At 42.5% G+C, this 17,359-nt stretch overlaps 1 protein-coding gene across 2 annotated transcripts in view; it reads right to left on the bottom strand.

Moving 5' to 3' along the window:
- Positions 1 to 17,359, bottom strand: part of Gas2l3 (growth arrest specific 2 like 3) — a 35,406-nt gene that overhangs the window by 4,382 nt on the left and 13,665 nt on the right. For both annotated transcript variants that reach the window (XM_023716761.1, XM_023716766.1), the window contains 5 exons: positions 13,866 to 13,981; positions 11,374 to 11,515; positions 5,536 to 5,599; positions 4,520 to 4,658; positions 613 to 720 (listed from right to left, as the gene is read on the bottom strand). In XM_023716761.1, the coding sequence (XP_023572529.1) occupies positions 613 to 720; positions 4,520 to 4,658; positions 5,536 to 5,599; positions 11,374 to 11,515; positions 13,866 to 13,981 (569 nt within the window). The remainder of the gene's footprint in view (positions 1 to 612; positions 721 to 4,519; positions 4,659 to 5,535; positions 5,600 to 11,373; positions 11,516 to 13,865; positions 13,982 to 17,359) is intronic.

Raw genomic sequence — 17,359 nt, 5'->3', positions numbered from 1 at the left:
ATGCCTGCAGAGAAAAAACAACTCAGAGCTTCTGGACTCCAGACCTGGCCTCAAATACATTCCGCGCTCCCAGCCCCAGTGGTGCTGTCGGGGAGCCCGGCTGACCTCAGAACTGTCCCCTCAGTAGGGTCTCAAGTCTGGCTGCGAAGAGGAACTCTCAGTCTCGCTCTGGGTGCCACCACTGTTACCTTACACTGCCTTAAAGAGGAAGCTAAGGAAGAGAGAAAAGCCAGCTATGGGTGTCGCCTGTGAGCTGGGTGAGGTGTGGCAGCAAAGCGATGAAACAGGAATTGGAAGACAATGTAGACGAGAGAAGAGACATTAGCTGGTGCGTCAATGAAGGACACTGCAAAGCAGTGAGATGCCCGCCTCCTGAGAGCGAAGGGGCCACGCGATCACGTGCACCAGGACAGAGACAAGCTCACTGTATACTTATGAAGCCAAGCACTTGCTCCACGCTTCTGCTTACACTTTTCCATGATAGCATCCTCCTTTGTTCCCATTTTTTAGAAAAAGGGGAGCAAAAAGAAGCACACTGAGCAGTAGCAGCCATCCTGACAGCTGATCCCAGAGGAGAGCTGCGTGCACCCCAGCTGAGAACAGGGGACTCACCCTGATGAAGAGCACTTTATCCCCGAGGCGGTAGCGTCCTTCAGACAGGTACTCAATAGAAAATCGATGCGAACAGCTGCAAGGAGGGTCTTCAGCAATGTGTTTAACCTACCAGTAAATATGAACAGCAAAATTTGGTGCTTGTTACAAAAAATATTTTGCTTAAAGTTAAAAGGTGATGTTATTTTATAGTGAGGAAAATAAAACTCAAAGACAAAAACGCAAAGGCAATTTAGCTGTTTTATAGTTCTTCTTCACTTGCTAATGAATATGGAGATAAAACATTGCTAACCTGCCCTAAACCCCGCAGGGAGGAAGCTCGCCTCCTGGAAGGCACTCTACCAAGTGCAGAGGGCTTACAGTGCATGCATGTTTGTCAACAGGAGAGCCAACTCAAAATGCACTGGCTAACTGGTAAGGGAAAATGGCTCATTGCCTGGGGCCAGTCAGAGCAGGATGAGGAAATTTCCTTTAACTAATATCATGGGAGTCGGGATATCTACATTTGTTCAAAGTTATTGTTTTTGTTTTTTTTGCGGAACTAAGGATTGAACTCAGGCCCTTATGCTTGCCAGGGAAGCAATTATTCCACTAAGCCATCTCCCCAGCCCCAAGAGTTATTGTTAAGATAGGCAGGGCCAGTGAGATAGCTCAGTGGACTAAGCTTAGGCAGGCACAGGGACCAGGGTTCGATCCCCAGGATGCTGTGCCAGACCCCCAGGGCGTGCTGAGAAGGTGATGAGACTGGGCATTGTGGAACTTGTGCCCGTAATCCCAGCACTTTGGAGGGTGAAAACACAGGAGGATCACTATGAGTCTGATCTGTGTAGTGAGACCATGTAGACTGTGTACTAAAACACCCCCTCCCCACAAAAAAAGGGCAGAGACACACTCATATACATTCATCCATGACTAGGTAAAATTCTTTAAGGTTTCAACTTGAAAAAGTTTAGCAGGGATATAGGGCCTGTTATGGTTTGTGTCTAGTTGTCCCTCCAAAGCTACCAACAGTCATAGGGCGGGGCCTTCCACAGTTTGAGATTAACCCACAATCCAATGGGATTACGGGTTTTAGTACTGCTAGGATTATGGATGGGAGTGCTACCTCCAGCCTGGGCAGATAGCCTGAATGTAATATGAGAGAGAAAGAGACACGGACTTCCTCCTCTCTGCTGCCATTGTTGCTGTTACTCCTCCCTTCGCTCACCCTCTTGCTCTTCGCTGCCGGCATGAAAGACTGCTGCTGCTGTGCACCGCTCTGCCTTGGAGCCAGCCAAGTGTGGACCGAAACCTGCAGTAACTGTGAGCTAAACAAACCTTTCCTTCCTTCATTTTGGGTGTCGGGTATTTGTCCCAGCAACAAGAAAAGAGAAACTGAGACAGCATAAGCGTCTCCCTGGCAAGCGCAAGGTCTCAAGTTCGATCCCAAGTGCCAAAAAAGAAACAAAAGAAGAAAGAGCTTGCTAAAGCATTTACTCTGTTTCAATAGCCTCCTGAAGAGAAGGGGGTCAGGAGAAACCCTACTTTTATATGTTAGAAATAAAGTAAAAACAATTACATGGTAGGACTACAGTAAATAAAAAAAGAATTTGACAATTCATATTTTTTAACATAGAAATCATAATAAAGTGATAAAATGAAGCTTGCTTTTTGAAATATCATTGTCTGGAAAAATTTACTTATCAGCCACTATAGAAATTATTTGGGGAAAAAAAATAATTTGACTTTTCCCTAAAATATACTTTTGAAAAAGCACGATCATAATTTTTTTTATTATTGTCAAACAGACTAATCTAAACAAAATCATTTCATTAAACTTAGGTGGGAAAGAGTCTCTTTGAAAGTGCCCAATTTAGCTGAGCACAAAGAGAAACTTACTTGATTGTCTTCACTGTCTACCCAAAATAAACGGACAATGGTGGATGCCCGATGAGAAGGGCCTACAACTTATTTCCCTGTACTGCTCCCTTAACAAGACAACGTACTTAGAAAGAACTCATTTCGTGTAATAAAGTTCTCCCTGTTCATAGCCTGCGTGCACGTGTGCTCACACATGCACACTCCCACACAAACATACACGCACACTATGCACTTCAAATGGCTTAAAAATCAAGTAAAGCTGGTGGAGGTTACAGCTGTTAGAATGACCTCTCTACACAAGCTAACTAAAGCAGACACTCATTTCAGTCACTACTTTGTAAAAATTTCTTCAGTATGTAGAATTCCAATTGTATACTTAACAGAACCCCAAGATGAATTAGATAATAACTGTTGTGAATACGGAACATGACACTGAGGGATCTGTCTATCGATCGTGTATTTATAGGCAGACATTGAAAATAATTGTGCTGCACACACGTTTCAAGGAATGGATGCACTTTCAGTTTCTATAATAAGAATGCAAATCTGAGAGGTCATTATTTTCCTTACTTAAACTATCCAAATAACCACTTATACTGAGCCGTACAATCAACACTAGTCCACAACCTAAACAAGACTTCTTTTAAAATTAGAGCTACGGGTAAGAAATGTTCTCTTCTGCTTTTATTTATTGTATGTTAACAATGTAACTAGCAGGAATAGCTAAAGAAGTGAAAATTGTGTAAATGGTATTATATTCCGCCCTGTCCTTTGCACTCTCTGGTTTGTATGCATTTTATCCAGACACATATATTTTTCACAAAAGGAGCATTTTTCCTGTTGCTACATAGTTGCGTAGTGATCACAGAAAGCAATTACTCTGTTGAGGCCCTGAATCCTAATTCACTGACCACTGCCCTCTCAGGGGTTTTCCATATTGCTTATGATTCTTCACCCATGAAAATAACAGGGCAATAAATACGTTCATTTATGTTACTTTTTCACATTTCCAATTACAAAACATGAAACAGAAATAGCGGAGTGGCTCTTGGCGTCTCTTTTTCAGGGTGCTTCCATAAGTTTCCCTCAAGTACCATCCCTAAGCAGAGCTGCACCAAGATTTGCCAGCTCTAATTATCTGATTTGTAGGTAGCCGATGAGGCAAATGGTTATTAATACATTTCATGCAAATGCTTTTCTAACTTCCTTGACCATCAGGAAGTTTTAATATTGTACTTTGTCCTTGTGTGAACCCAGTTCTTGTCTATCTGCCTATCAAAAACTATTTTTATCATCAAATGTTGTCTCATCTATATAGAATGGGGAAATAATATACTATATTTTTCATTTAATAAAAATATTTTCCAGATATTTCCTTTAATTTGATTATCATTTTAGCTGGGAATGAGTATGCAGGGCTGTAATCCAAGCATTCAGGAGGCTGAGGCAGGAGGACTGCTGTGCGTTACAGGCCAGCCTGGGCTACAAAGTGAGTTCAAGGCCAGCCTGGGGTGCATAGTGAAACCCTCTCTCAAAAAGACCAACAAAAAAAGAAATCATTAAGGTTACAAAAAATTTTAAATAAACTGTATTTTTTTTACCTACTTATTCTACTTCAATTATTATATTTACAAACAAAAAAGGTATTAATAAGATAATGTAGGTAAATACATTTTGGTCTGATAAAAGGTTATTCAGGCTGACGTGTTCTTCATTTGTCCTGCAAGGCTATCTGAATGTTTTATTATAAACCTTATTACATTCCACAAAACAAAGCACCACTTTCTAAGGGTTTATTACTAATGATTTGTTCCTGGGGGGGGAAAGCTACTGGTGGCGGCTTATGGCCCTCACACCCCTCGTGACGGCTCCACCCTGTCCGCCCCGCACTGCTCAAGGCCACAAGCACCCCCCTTCGTACATGAGCAGTGACACATCGCCCTTAAAGCCCATTCCCCAAGCGCTATGCACGCTGAATACGTAACATTTTCCTGTAAACGCAGCTGGCACGTGTGCCGAGCCGAAGGCAGGCGTGGCCAATACTCACGGCCTCGTGCAGCCCTGCGTGCTGACAGCAGGACTTGGGGATGCTGAGGGACTCCTCGGGCCCGGAAGTGTTAAGCAAGGTCTCTTCTAGCTCAATTTCTTTCTCAAGTTTTACTAATACTGGTGGCTCAATCCCATATCTGAAAACAAATCAGGAAATATGATCATTCAGGGTACCAAGACAGATGAAATCTTATTTTCAAAGCAAGGTCCGCATGATCTCTTCTGCTAATTTTCCTGGGACATTTGGAAACGCTTTCTACTGCCTCCCAGATCGGCAAAAGCTCCAGACCCCAACCGGCACAGTGCAGCATCTGTTCGGTCTCTGGATGTCCCCAGTGTCCTTCCTGGGATCGTGAAAGGCAGCGTGAACATCAGCGGAGGAGTAGACCAGCAGCACAAGAGGCCCAGGCTTCGGCTTCCTCATCACACCCTGCCTGGAGAAGCCTCGCCTGCCCAAGCTGCTCTAAGACTATCTGCCTCCACTCTATTCTTAATCTAAAGTTTTTAAGTCTCCAATTTATAATTTCATATTAAATGAAGGAAAGGTTGGCGGAGAAAGCCAACACTGACCTACGCTCATGCTAGTAGGACAGAGAAAACAAAGACAAAAAAAAAAAAAAGCCAAATAAAAAATTATGTTACTTCATTTATATTTCTCTTATTGCTTTTTAGAAGGTAGTAATTTCTTTTTTCCTGTATTTATGACAGGGTCGGCAGGGAGTTCAGGGTCTTACTACTAGATCAGACTTGTAGCGATTCTCCTGTTTTCAGCCTCCCAAGTGCTGGGATTACAGGTGCAGGCCACCATGCCCACTCTCAATTGCTATCTCAGGGCACCCCGCCGGCAGAGCCAGCAGAGCAGGCCCAGGGATTGAATTCCAGAGCTCTGCCAAAGTAGGCGCTTTAGTCCACTGAGCTATCAGGCCAGTCGTAGAAGGTAGTAATTCTAAAGTAAAATTAAGTAGCTTAAAAATGCCTATGATTTGAAATTCTGAAATGCTGTGGAATACACACCTTGATACAATTCGGCCAATTTCAAGGAGACAAAGATACACTTGTCTTGGGTCCTTGTGTAAAACTGTGGGAAATAAGATCACGTGTTTTAAGGAGCAACATTAAATAGGGAAATATTGAGTTTAATTATCTCTGGCATTAAGAGAGCAAAACAAAATACAGAAGATAGCAAGCTTCCTTGTTTGGAGAAGACTCGGGAAAGACCTTTTTTTCTTGTATAAACTCTGTAAACTACTTTAAAAAGATCTAGCTAACAAGAAGATGAGTACCTTTTATAGACTTTTTTTTTTTTTTTTTTGGTGACAGGGCCTTACGATGGAGTCTAGCTTGGCTTTGTACTCGCGGCATAGCCCAGGCTGGCCTGGACTCACATGATCTTCTGCCTCAGCTTCTCAGGTGTCGGGATACAGGCGTGCGCCACCACACCCAGCTACCACCTCAATTTTATTCTAAGCTATCTTGACTAGGTGCTAACTTGTTTCTCTAACTTTATACAAACAGGAGAGAGCACTTTCTAGCTGGTTCTGTGATACCAGTATTCCCCGATACCAAAGTTAAAAGTTACAGAAAACACATCAAAAGAATAAAAAACAGTATTTCTTTTGAAAAAAAATCTTCAACAATATATAGACAAACAAAATCTAGCAACATGTAAACAGGTTTCATTATTGTGATGAAATGGGATTTATGCCAGGAATGAAAAGATATTTCAACATATGAAATCTATCAATATTAAAAGAACAAAGGAGAAAAAGGGCCAGCAAGATAGCTCAGTGGACTAAGCGCCTGCTTTGGCAAACACAGGGACCAGGTCCTGCGTGGGGCACCAGCCCCACCCCCAGGGGGTGCAGAGTGGGCGACAGAGTCCAGGTGCAGTAGCCCATGCCTGTAATCCCAGCACTGGGGAGGCTGAGACAGGAGGATCACTACAAGTCTAAGCTGTGTAGTGAGACCCTGTACCAAATATATAAAATGAAGAAAGAAAAAAAACCCCAAAGAATAAAGAAAAAGACACAAAAGTATCTGACAAAATCCACCATCCTTTCATGAAAAAATCCATAAACCAGAAATAAAAGAAAATTTTCTCAATTGCACAAAAGGCATCTGTGAAAAATCCACAGCTAACATCACTCCTAAAGGTGAAATGCTGACACTCTTTTCCCCAAGATGACGGAAAAGACAGGAGTCCCTTCTGACTTCTTTTTAGCCCTCTACTGGAGGTTTGGGCTACAGTATTTAGGCAAGAAAAATAAAGAGCATCCAAATTGGAAAGGAAAACTAGTCCTGTTCACAGTGGCCATAATCCTCCATATAGAAAAATCGTAGAGAATCTACTAAGAAACTATGATGGCCACATACAAGTTCGGTGAAGTGGCCAGGCACAACATCAGCGCACAAAGATCAGTTGTCTATGCTAGAAATGAATAGTCTAAAAGCAAAATTAAGAAAACATCCCACTTGAAACAGCTTCAGAAAGAATACAGTACTGAAAAATAAATATAAACAAAACTATAACACTTCTACGACACAACAAAACATGACTGAAAGAAATTAAAGACCATCAGAGCAGAAGCAGCCTTGTTCACGGATTAGAAGCCGTATCATGAAGGTAAGAATACTCCCCAAACTAACCTAGAGATTCAGTGCCATCCTTATCCAATTCCAGCAGTCATTCTTTCCAGAAATAGACAAGCTAATGATAAAATTAAAATAGAATTGCAAGGGGCACAAAATAGTAAAATCAATATTGAAAAAGAAAACCAAGTTGGAAGACTCACGCTTCCCTATTTCAAACATATTATGAACCACAAAAAAAAATCAGGCATGAGAGATGTATGTGTGGAACAGTGGGGTGGAATGGGACATTTGGAAGTAAATCTACACTTTTATATTCAATTATTTTCGACAAAGATGACAAGATAATTCAATGGGAAAAGAATATATAGTCTGTTCAACAAATGGCATGGGGGCAGTGGGATGCCTACATGCAAAATATGCATTTGAACCCTTCACACCATACAAAAATTTTAACTAAAAATGGGTTCAAGATCTAAATGTTAAGAGACAAAACTATAGAACTTTGAAAAAGCAAATAGGTAAAAATCTTCAGGACTTTGATCAGATAGTGGTTTTTAGATGACCCCAGAAGCACAAACAAAAGTATACAGAGATGACTAATCTTCAAAATTTTAAACATCTGTATTTCAAAGTAGTACAAAAAAGGTAAGACACAAAGACTAGAAAAAAATGTTTGCAAATCATACCTAATAAGGGCCAAGTGTCTGGAGCTTACAAAGACCTCTTACATGTCAACAAAAAGATAAATGACCCAACTAGAAGAAAAACATGGGCGAAGGTTTTTAATAGACATTTCCAAAGAAGATACATTAATGGTGACTAAGCAAACGGAAAGCCACTGAGTGTCACTAGGGAAGTGGGAGCCAGTACCACAGAGAGACACCACTCAGCCCACACGACGGTTATAAAGACGACAGGCAAGGGAGCAGCCTGCAGCAGAGGAAGCCTGGTGAGACGGTGGAGCAGCTGCCACGCTTGTGCACTGTGGCGCAAATGAAAATGTGGTGAGCCACTGTGAAAAGACTTTGATGTTTCCCGAAAAGAGAAGCGTTGGATCACCACATGACCCACCATTCCCCTCAGAGGTATGTATGCAAGCAAAAGCAAAACATATTGTTATATGGTTTGTGTCTAGTTGTCCCCTCAGAGCCTCGTGTAAGTCCTGCAGTGGATATGGCTGGCGGAGTAGAGCTTGGCTCAAGGGGCGGGGCCAGAGGAACGGGGCGGGGCTCAGGGCAGGTCTGGGGCGGGGCTCGGGGCAGGGCTCGGGGAGGGGCCAGAGGCAGAGCTGTTAAATTGGGTTAAGGGTGGCTGGCCCTTTCCCTAGCCTGCTGTATCTCTGCAGTGTGGAGTGGGTCATCCTGGCCACTGGGGCTCCCCAGCCTCTCCTCCGGCGTCTGGGATTGAGGCTACCTCTAGCCAAGAGAAGATGTTTGGGGAGCCATGGAGCCAACTGAGTATGGACTGAAACCTCCAGTAACTGTGAGCTAAATAAACCTTTCCTTCCTTCATTTTGAATGTCATGTGTTTGTCCCAGCAACCAGAAAAGGGTAAGGAGACACACATGTTCACTCAATAGCTTGTACACAACTGTTTACAGCAGCGATAACGTATAATTACCAAAAACTGAAATCAATCCAAATGCCCATCAGATGATGAGTGGATATACTGTTGAAATGTAGTGCTGTCTCGGCATTGGAATATTATTCACTCTTAAAAATGGATATAAACGAATGAACCATTACACTAAGTGAAAGAATCCAGACGTAAAAGATCATATATTGAACCATTCTACTTATAAAATATGCAAATCCATAGAAAATTCATTAGTGAGACAGAGAGATAGCTCAGCGGCATAAGTGCCTGCTTTGCAAGCATAAGGTTGTGAGTTTGATCTCTAGTACCAAAAAGAAAAAGAAAAGAAAATATATTAGTGATTGAATGGGGAAGAGAATACTTGGGATTAAGTGGTTGTAGGCATAGATTTCTTTCTGGATGATAAAAATATTCTGGAATTAGATTAGCGATGATTCTACAAATAGTAAATATATTAAAAAACTTCAACTGTCTATTTTTAAATTATGAATTTTACCTCACGTGAAGGCTACATTAAGATGTTTAAAAACAAGCTGTGTATGGTGATGCATGCCTGTAATCCCAGCACTCTAGAAGGCTGAGGCAGGAAGACCATGCAGAGTTCTAGACCAACCTGGGTTACAAAGTGAGCTCAAGGTCAGCCTTACTGTATAGCAAGACCCTGTCTCAAAAAGACCAAAAAAAAGGTTTTTTTTTTGTTTTTTTTTTTTGTTTTTTTCAGAACCAGGGATTGAACTCAGGCCCTTGTGCTTGCCAGGGAAGCACTTATTCCACTGAGCCATCTCCCCGCCCCCCCAAAAAAAAGTTTTAAAAATGTTTTTTTCTTTTTTTGAGGAACCAGGGATTGAACTCAGACCCCTACACTTGCCAGGGAAGCACTTATTCCACTGAGCCATCTCCCCAGCCCTAAAAAAGCTATTTTAAGAAGAAACCTAATATATTTAAAAAATGATGGCTATATATATATATATATATATATATAGATAGATATATATATATAACAATTTTAAAAAATAAAATGAATTCTGAAAGAAATCATACACATAAACACAGACTGTGTTTAGAAAAAAATAAAATAGGCCTGGCCACCCAGCTGGCTCGAACTGTACCTGTCAAGACAATCATGAAACATCTCCCTCTGTGTCTGGCCCCTCGCTAGAAACAGGAGGAGCACCCTGAGCCCTCACCTGAAGCGCTGTCCTGGGTGTGGTGATTGCACGCGCCCTGGCTCCCCCAACAGAAATGGCCGTGGAGGGGCCCAGGATGTAGCTCAGCGGCGCAGCGCCTCTCGGCAAGCGTGAGATCTGAGTTTGATTCCCACTACCCACTCCCTAAAAAAGTGTTGATTTCTGCATAGCATTTATTATATACCCAAAGTACAAAATATTATCATTTAAAGCAATAAAAATGTCTACATGTGAGTTTAGTTCATACAAATACATGAATGTATCCTAAATTTAAAACTTATTTTTCCAAACTCCTAAAAGAATTACTTTAAAATAGCATATCTGTGTCTTAAAATTGCCCAAAGTTGCTAGCAAAAGGTAAATAAAGAAATAAATAAATAAATAAGAGGCTCCTCTCCAAGAGCTTTAAGGAACAAACATGAGCTCATCAGCTCAATACCTAGAAATGAGTTACGGGTATCGACAGTGCTTTATTTAGTCCTGTCCCGACCTTCAGGCGGTTGAAGATCACCTTTACTGATAATAGAAACAAATGGCAGTCTTAACATCCTTTCAAAAAGACTAACCAAGGACCAGGAGAATTCAAAGCATGTTGCCTTCCCGTGGGTCCCTAGAATCTGAGCGCGCCACTGTCTGTAACGATCTGCAGATGTGGGACAAAGCCACATAAACTGAGGGACAGAAGAGCATCCTCGTGGCAGGGAGTGTAACAACTATAATAAAACCCACTCCAGTCAGTTTGCTTGTCATTACCACTGCCAACCAGCAAGCATAAACAGAGGCAGTGGGACCCATCCCTCTCCCAGGACGGACTCCCACAGTCCCTTGAGATCACAGCATGATGAATTGTGCATGTGTGTATTTATGTGCATATATATATATATATATATACAGATGTTTTGAAATATGTATGTATTGTCTAAAGCCATCAGATAGCTATCACTAGTCACTACACAGATGTCTCTGCTGACTTTAAGGAAGTAAAAAATATAAATAAATAAGTGGATAATTCCTCAGGAGAGCATGACTTTTCAAAATGAAGGTCAAAATATTAATCCTTCAGATAATCAAGTTGGCAGCTGTTGTTTACAAGGTAAACCTAACACCATAAGTACACATCATTTGGCTTTGTTATTTCTGTAATTATCTGATTAAAGAGATCTTACTAGTAATTTAGACTTAGTAGAGTAAGTCTTGATGAAAATACTAATTAGCAGAGCCTCAGTCCAGAACCTTCCTGTAGCCAATCCATTTAGCAAGATCATATTCTTAGGCATTCTGGATATCATTAGAAATGAAAAACTTGATATATTTGATTTAGTATCTGATCTTCAATTATCTTACATTTTTCTGAGAAACTGAGCTGTGGCATTTTGAATTATTATTCAAAGAGAAATACTAGAAATAAGGGATACCTAAAACATAAAAAACATCGAGAGCAGCAGCAGCAGCAGCAGTAGCAGCAGTGACAACTCACCTAAACCCTCAGATTCAAAGAGGTAGGTCTCATCTACCCCGATGTCCCTGCACCACTGCAGGAAGTTCGCAGTGTTGTCCCTGGCGAAGAATGAACCCGAAGCGGCATCTTTCTTACAAGGCACTTTTCTCAGTGGGAAATCCTGGAAAAGATAAAGGTAACACCTTAAAATACATCCAGGATGCTTTTATCAAATATCCATTTTAGCGTTTCAAGGTAAATTCTCAACACATTGAATACAGCGTAAGAAGTATGTGACTTCAGGGGAAAACAGACATTTTCCCAAGTGACATTTATTTTAGCTTAAACATATTCCAGAAAATGATTCCTAGGAAAGCAATCTGTCAAAATTAGCAATAAGGTCAGGGCTGCAGAATCTGCCTTTGAAAATCACACAGGAATCTTAATAAGATAAACCAATAGCTTCATCATTCCAAAGCACAGCACAGTGGTGTATCTCTCCTAACATAGTTCAAGACAGACAAAATTACTGCCACATCACAGTCAATAGTCTTACTCCTTTTTGCGCACTTCCTTACTTACAGATTCATAAAAACAGTTCTGATTTCATGAGGAAATTATCAAACAAGGAAGTAGTTAGCCATGCTTAATTCTTTGCACATTGATGGCCTAAGTTCCATAGAATCCTTTCTTTAAACTGTCTGGCCCAGGAGTATTGAGATAATCCTGCTGAGCTTCAGGTAGGACTAGTAATTGTTTCAAATTTTTGCTTGAAAATAGAACCCACGAACATGATTCTTTTGAACACAGTGGGTACCGTGAGTCTCTCTCCACCTCTACCCCTTAGTTCCTCTCTCTAGAGACAGCCACTACGACCAGCTCGGGTACATCCCTCTTGTTGCTGTTATTTTTTAGAACCGAAATAGCCCGTGAGGTTTTTGAATTGAAGACAGAACACGTCATCATCACAGAAAGTTCCACAGTACAGCAACATACAGACAGGAGAAGCACGAGCTGATGTCCTCGCGGGCGTCTCGTAACTTCGCTTTACACAAAGCCGCGCACAGAGCCATACCTGCAGCACCCCATAAACCCACTGCACAAGCATGCATAATGATAGGGCAGGCATCTTTTAGGGCTCAAAATAACAGATTTAAATCATTACTTCTGCACCTGTGTAATATCCCAGTGTATCTAGAGACCCTAATTTTCTCCCAATCAGATTTTACCTGTACATTTTAGATATCCAGAATGATCACATTCATCATAAACAGCTTACACCTATATATGACTAGGTACCATAATTATGCTTTAAAACTTCTTACTAATGTATATGAGGTTGTTCCTAACTTTTTGTACTACCATATGTATGAATTTATGATTTCTTCAAATTCTTAGGAGTAGAGAATTATGTATCAAGGAGTCTATTTTAATGTTTTTATACACACAAATAGACTTATCTGTATGTATATACATATGTTTAGTGCGTATGTAGATATGTCCATACGCAGGACAGTGAGAGTAGACATAGCCACTGGCCTCTAGACTGGCCCGCTAATAGACTGTTGGCACCCAGGCTCTAAACGTTTTTTTTTCTTTATGGTACTAGACCAAACTAAGAACTCCCACCAGTTAGACAAACACTCTACTGCTAAGCTATATCCCCAGCAGTTATTATTTATTTGTTAACTTTGTTTATTTATTTATTGTATATTTGGTGCAGGGTTTCACTTTGCAGCTTGGACTCATAGCGATCTTCCTGGTTTCAACCTCCTGACTCGGTGCTGGCTTGGCATGTGGTGCTGGGGATCGAACCCCGGTCCCCGCGACTGCCTAAGCAGGCACTTGGTCTGCTGAGCTATCTCACCGGCCCTTGTTAACTTGATTTCTGGTCAGTGTCTCACTGAGTTGCCTGGGCCAGCCCTGAACTCGCAGCCCTCCTGCCTGCGCCTCCTAATCAGCTAGGACTTCAGGTGTGCGCAACTACACTCAGCAAGACCTCCAACTCTTGGAAATACCCACATGGGATGAAAAGAAAGAAACCTGATCAACTTCGAGTCATGGCTTGAGGGTCAATAGAGGTTAGCTTTTAAAATTAGCTTTTAAAATTAATTTAATTAATATCGATGGGTTCAGCACCAAGGCAATATGTGGAAAACAGCGACAGCAGCTGCTTCCTGAGATGCAGGGACTGTGTCGCAAGATCTTCTCTCCTGCAGCCCTTGCCAGGCCTGTAAGGAAAGTCTACCGTAAGGGGCAGCTGCCGAGGACCTAACCTGCCAGTCAAGCACAATACGGGGTACCAGCCGCACTGCGTCATCTGATTGCAATGAACACTCATAAACAAACTCTACAAGTTAAATGTCAGCATTTCCACGTTCAAATAGCATTTCAGATGTCCAGAAAGATTAACTCAGTCGTGCCAGGTGTCACAGCCAGATCTAGGAGAGAAGCCCGCGCCTGTGGAAGTGGTGGAAATGCACACGAGCAGGCTGCTCGGGAGCACGGCAGAGTGTCGCTGCTGTCCTTACCCCGGCTTCTGCAGAACCGCAGGTTCTCACCATCCTCTGAAGAACGTCGATCAGCTGACATAACAATACTCCATTATCAAGTTCTTCCAATAATCTCTCCGCTTTGATTTCAAAACCTAAAACGTTATTTCAAGGTTAAGATTCTAGAATAGTAAATGCAGATAAAACAGTGAAAATTTAATGACTAGAGTAAGACTAGAGCTGAAAACTAGATGAATATCAGACTCCAAAGAGCCCTGCTTTGAAGACAGCAGTGTTAAGATGAATACCATCACGTTACGTGAGAGAAAACTAAGACAAATGCATCCGTGAGGCCAAAAAAGACATTCACGTTTGTTTTATTTCATTGAAAATGAATGAAATTCACTACATATTAATACTTTTTGCTCATTCTTTATAAATAAGATGGGTCTACAGAGAACCAAGACACAGAAGTGGTGACTGGGAGGACAATCCAGCCCCTCGGAGACCCGGAATCCAGACACTGGAAAATGATTTGTGGAAGAAAAAAGAGAAACAGATTTTGGGGATCCGAAGGCACGGACAGGGCACATGCGGGCTAGCGCGCAGCGGGAGCGGGAGCGAGCTGAGCCGGAGCTGGGCCTCTCGGCGGCAGCACACACATCAGCTCGGCTTCAGGAGGGGCAGACCCGGGTACCTGGGGACTCAGGACAACTGCAAGGTGACTTCACTGCCGGGCTCCCAGTGCACCATGGGAGACAGCCTCGGGGCACGAGTGGACAGGCTGGCCGTGGACCCCTGAGCCCCGCGGGTCAGCGCGAAGGCCACAGCCCACACCACAGGGCCTGTCCACACAGGCCTGGGCGCTGGGACCTGCGCGGACCTGCGTGCACCGCCTGCACGTGCCCAGCAGTTAGAGCAAGGACCCCTCTCAGTGTGGACACGGCGACGGCCTGGGCAAGCAGGAGGGCCTCGGACCCCTCTCAGTGTGGACACGGCGACGGCCTGGGCAAGCAGGAGGGCCTCAGACCAGAAAGACTGGCGAGAAAGTCAGACCTGCCGGACTCCAAAAATGCAGACCCACAAGGAAACCACTCATTCAAAACAGGGGGGCAAGGACTGAACTTCCGGATGCCACGAGGCCTTCTGCTCCAAAAGAGAGAAAGGGAAATTTTAAAAATAATAATAAATTTAAAAATATATCAAAAACAGTATTTTTGGACTCTTTTTCTTTTAACTTTTTTCTATTTTTATTCTCTGTATTACTTCTCTCTTCTTTTATCTTCTATCCCTTTGTTTTCTGCTACCTTTATCCAGATCTATAAATATCCTTCTACTTCAAGGTAGGATCATTTGTGTCACTTTTCTCTCATCTCCCACTGTCTAATTTTTCAAATTTTTCTTTTCGCATTCTCCCATTCCCCAAACCCTGCATCTTTATTTTTTTTATTTTTTTTTAATATTTATTTATTTATTTATTTTGTGTCTGTGTGTGGCCAGCTCAGCCCACCAGGGGGCGGGGCCGGCTGCCACGTGGTGCTGGGGGATTGAACCGCGGTCCCTGTGCTTTGCTAAGCTTGTTCTAAGTAGGTGCTTTAGACCACTGAGCCATCTCACCAGCCCCAACCCTGCATCTTTAAGTAGTACATCATTGAGCTTTACTGCTCGTTAGGTAGTTAACTCCATGTTAGTACTGATGAGTTATTTTCTATCATTAGTAGAGGCATAGTCATCTCACTCTGACATGTTACCGACGTTTGCTGTATGTCAATATCGTTGGTAGATTTCTAAGGGTAAGAGTGACATTACTGGTTCTTGTAGCGTGTCCGTATCCAGTTAGCCTTGGACAGCATTACTGTTGCCAATGTTCTTGATACTGCCAGGGTCACAAAGTTGTTGCTAATAGTTTTTTCTCTACCCCAATACCAGGATTATCCTTGTGACACAAGTATGGCCCATTCCCAGAGAAGTGGGTGCTGGGTCAATTACACTGTCGCTACCTCCCCATAGTGGAGCTGATCGGATCTTGTGAGCCAACGGACTATCGTTAGCCACGCCTGCGTGCAGCACTGAAAAACAGGCTTAACGCAATCTCTATACTAGCAACAAAGTCTACCCACTATAAGTGACAACAGGGGCCGGGGAGATGGCTCAGTGGAATAAGTGCTTCCCTGGCAAGCACAAGGATCTGAGTTCAAACCCCGATTCTGCAAAATAAATAAATATAAGTGACAACATAAGAAGCACAAAATTTTAAAAAGTATACAACAGTAGAAACAGGACAAAAATGGTAACAAAATGCTCCCCAAAACTACCAAGCACCAAAGCGCATCCATGGGTCTTCAGTGAATGAAAACAAAAGCCACATGACCTAAGTGTGTGAAAGGCTTACAGGCATGGTGGTGCACGACTGGAGTCCCAGCACTCTGAAGGTGGGGGCAGGAGGACTGCTGAGAGTTTGAAATCAGCCTGGGCTATGCAGTGAGTTCAAGGCCAGCCTGAACTACATAGTGGGACCCTGTCTCAAAAAAAAAGGATGACAGAGGGTCTGAAAAATGAGAACAATGAGGTTCCTAGCAGGCTCACAGAAAATAGAACTCATCAGATAATGGCAATAATAAATGCAGTAATCACGGAGTTTACAAAAGATGCCAACAAAAAGCTGCCCGAGCTTTAAATAAATATATATATATATATATATATATATATATATATATATATAAAACAAGTTTAGCAAAGAACAAGAGTCCATGAATCTGTTCTACTTGAGCCAGCTATTGCCCTGCTGGGTATCTCCCCAGAATTAAAAATATCACACCACAGTGACACATTCACACTCATGTTTAGAGCAGAACAATATGTAGTGGCTAGATTATGGAAACAGCCCAAATGCCCATCAACCGAGAAATGGATAAGAAAATGTGGTCTTTTTATACAATGGAGTACTACTCAGCCATGAAGAAGGATACACTGGAGACTTTTATAGGCAAATGGATCCACTGGAGACCATACTCATAAGTGACATAAACCAGGCACATATGTGCAAATATCGTATTGTCTTCCCAGTGTGAGAAACTGAAAGAGCAAATAAGATTAAAATGTAGAGTAGATATTGCAAAATGCCAAAAAAATCCATTTGACCCAGCTATTCCCCTCCTAGGTATCTCCCCAAGGGAGTTTCTAAAACACCGGATTACTGCATTACACAGCACAGTGATAGCACGTTTAGAGCAGCACAACTCGTTATAGCTACATCTTGGAAGCAGCCTGCGCCTCCACCAGCGAAGGGGCACGGAGCGTGCGGCACTCACACGCCGTGGAGCACTGCTCTACTTACGGAAGGATAAACGGAGTCCTGCCCGGGAGAATGGATGTGCCCGGGACCACGATGCTAGGTGAGGGGAACCGGACACACGGCTCAGACAGTACGTGGTTTCTCTTGAATGAGAAACCCTGAACATAAATAGCGAGCAGAATAAAGGACAGACAATAGGGAAAAAGTGAGAGAGAGAGAGAGAGAGAGAGAGAGAGAG

Source organism: Octodon degus, unplaced genomic scaffold (genome assembly GCF_000260255.1).
Source record: "Octodon degus isolate 3935 unplaced genomic scaffold, OctDeg1.0 scaffold00004, whole genome shotgun sequence".
Classification (NCBI taxonomy): Eukaryota; Metazoa; Chordata; class Mammalia; order Rodentia; family Octodontidae; genus Octodon; species Octodon degus.
This window is presented reverse-complemented; position numbering and strand designations above follow the sequence as displayed.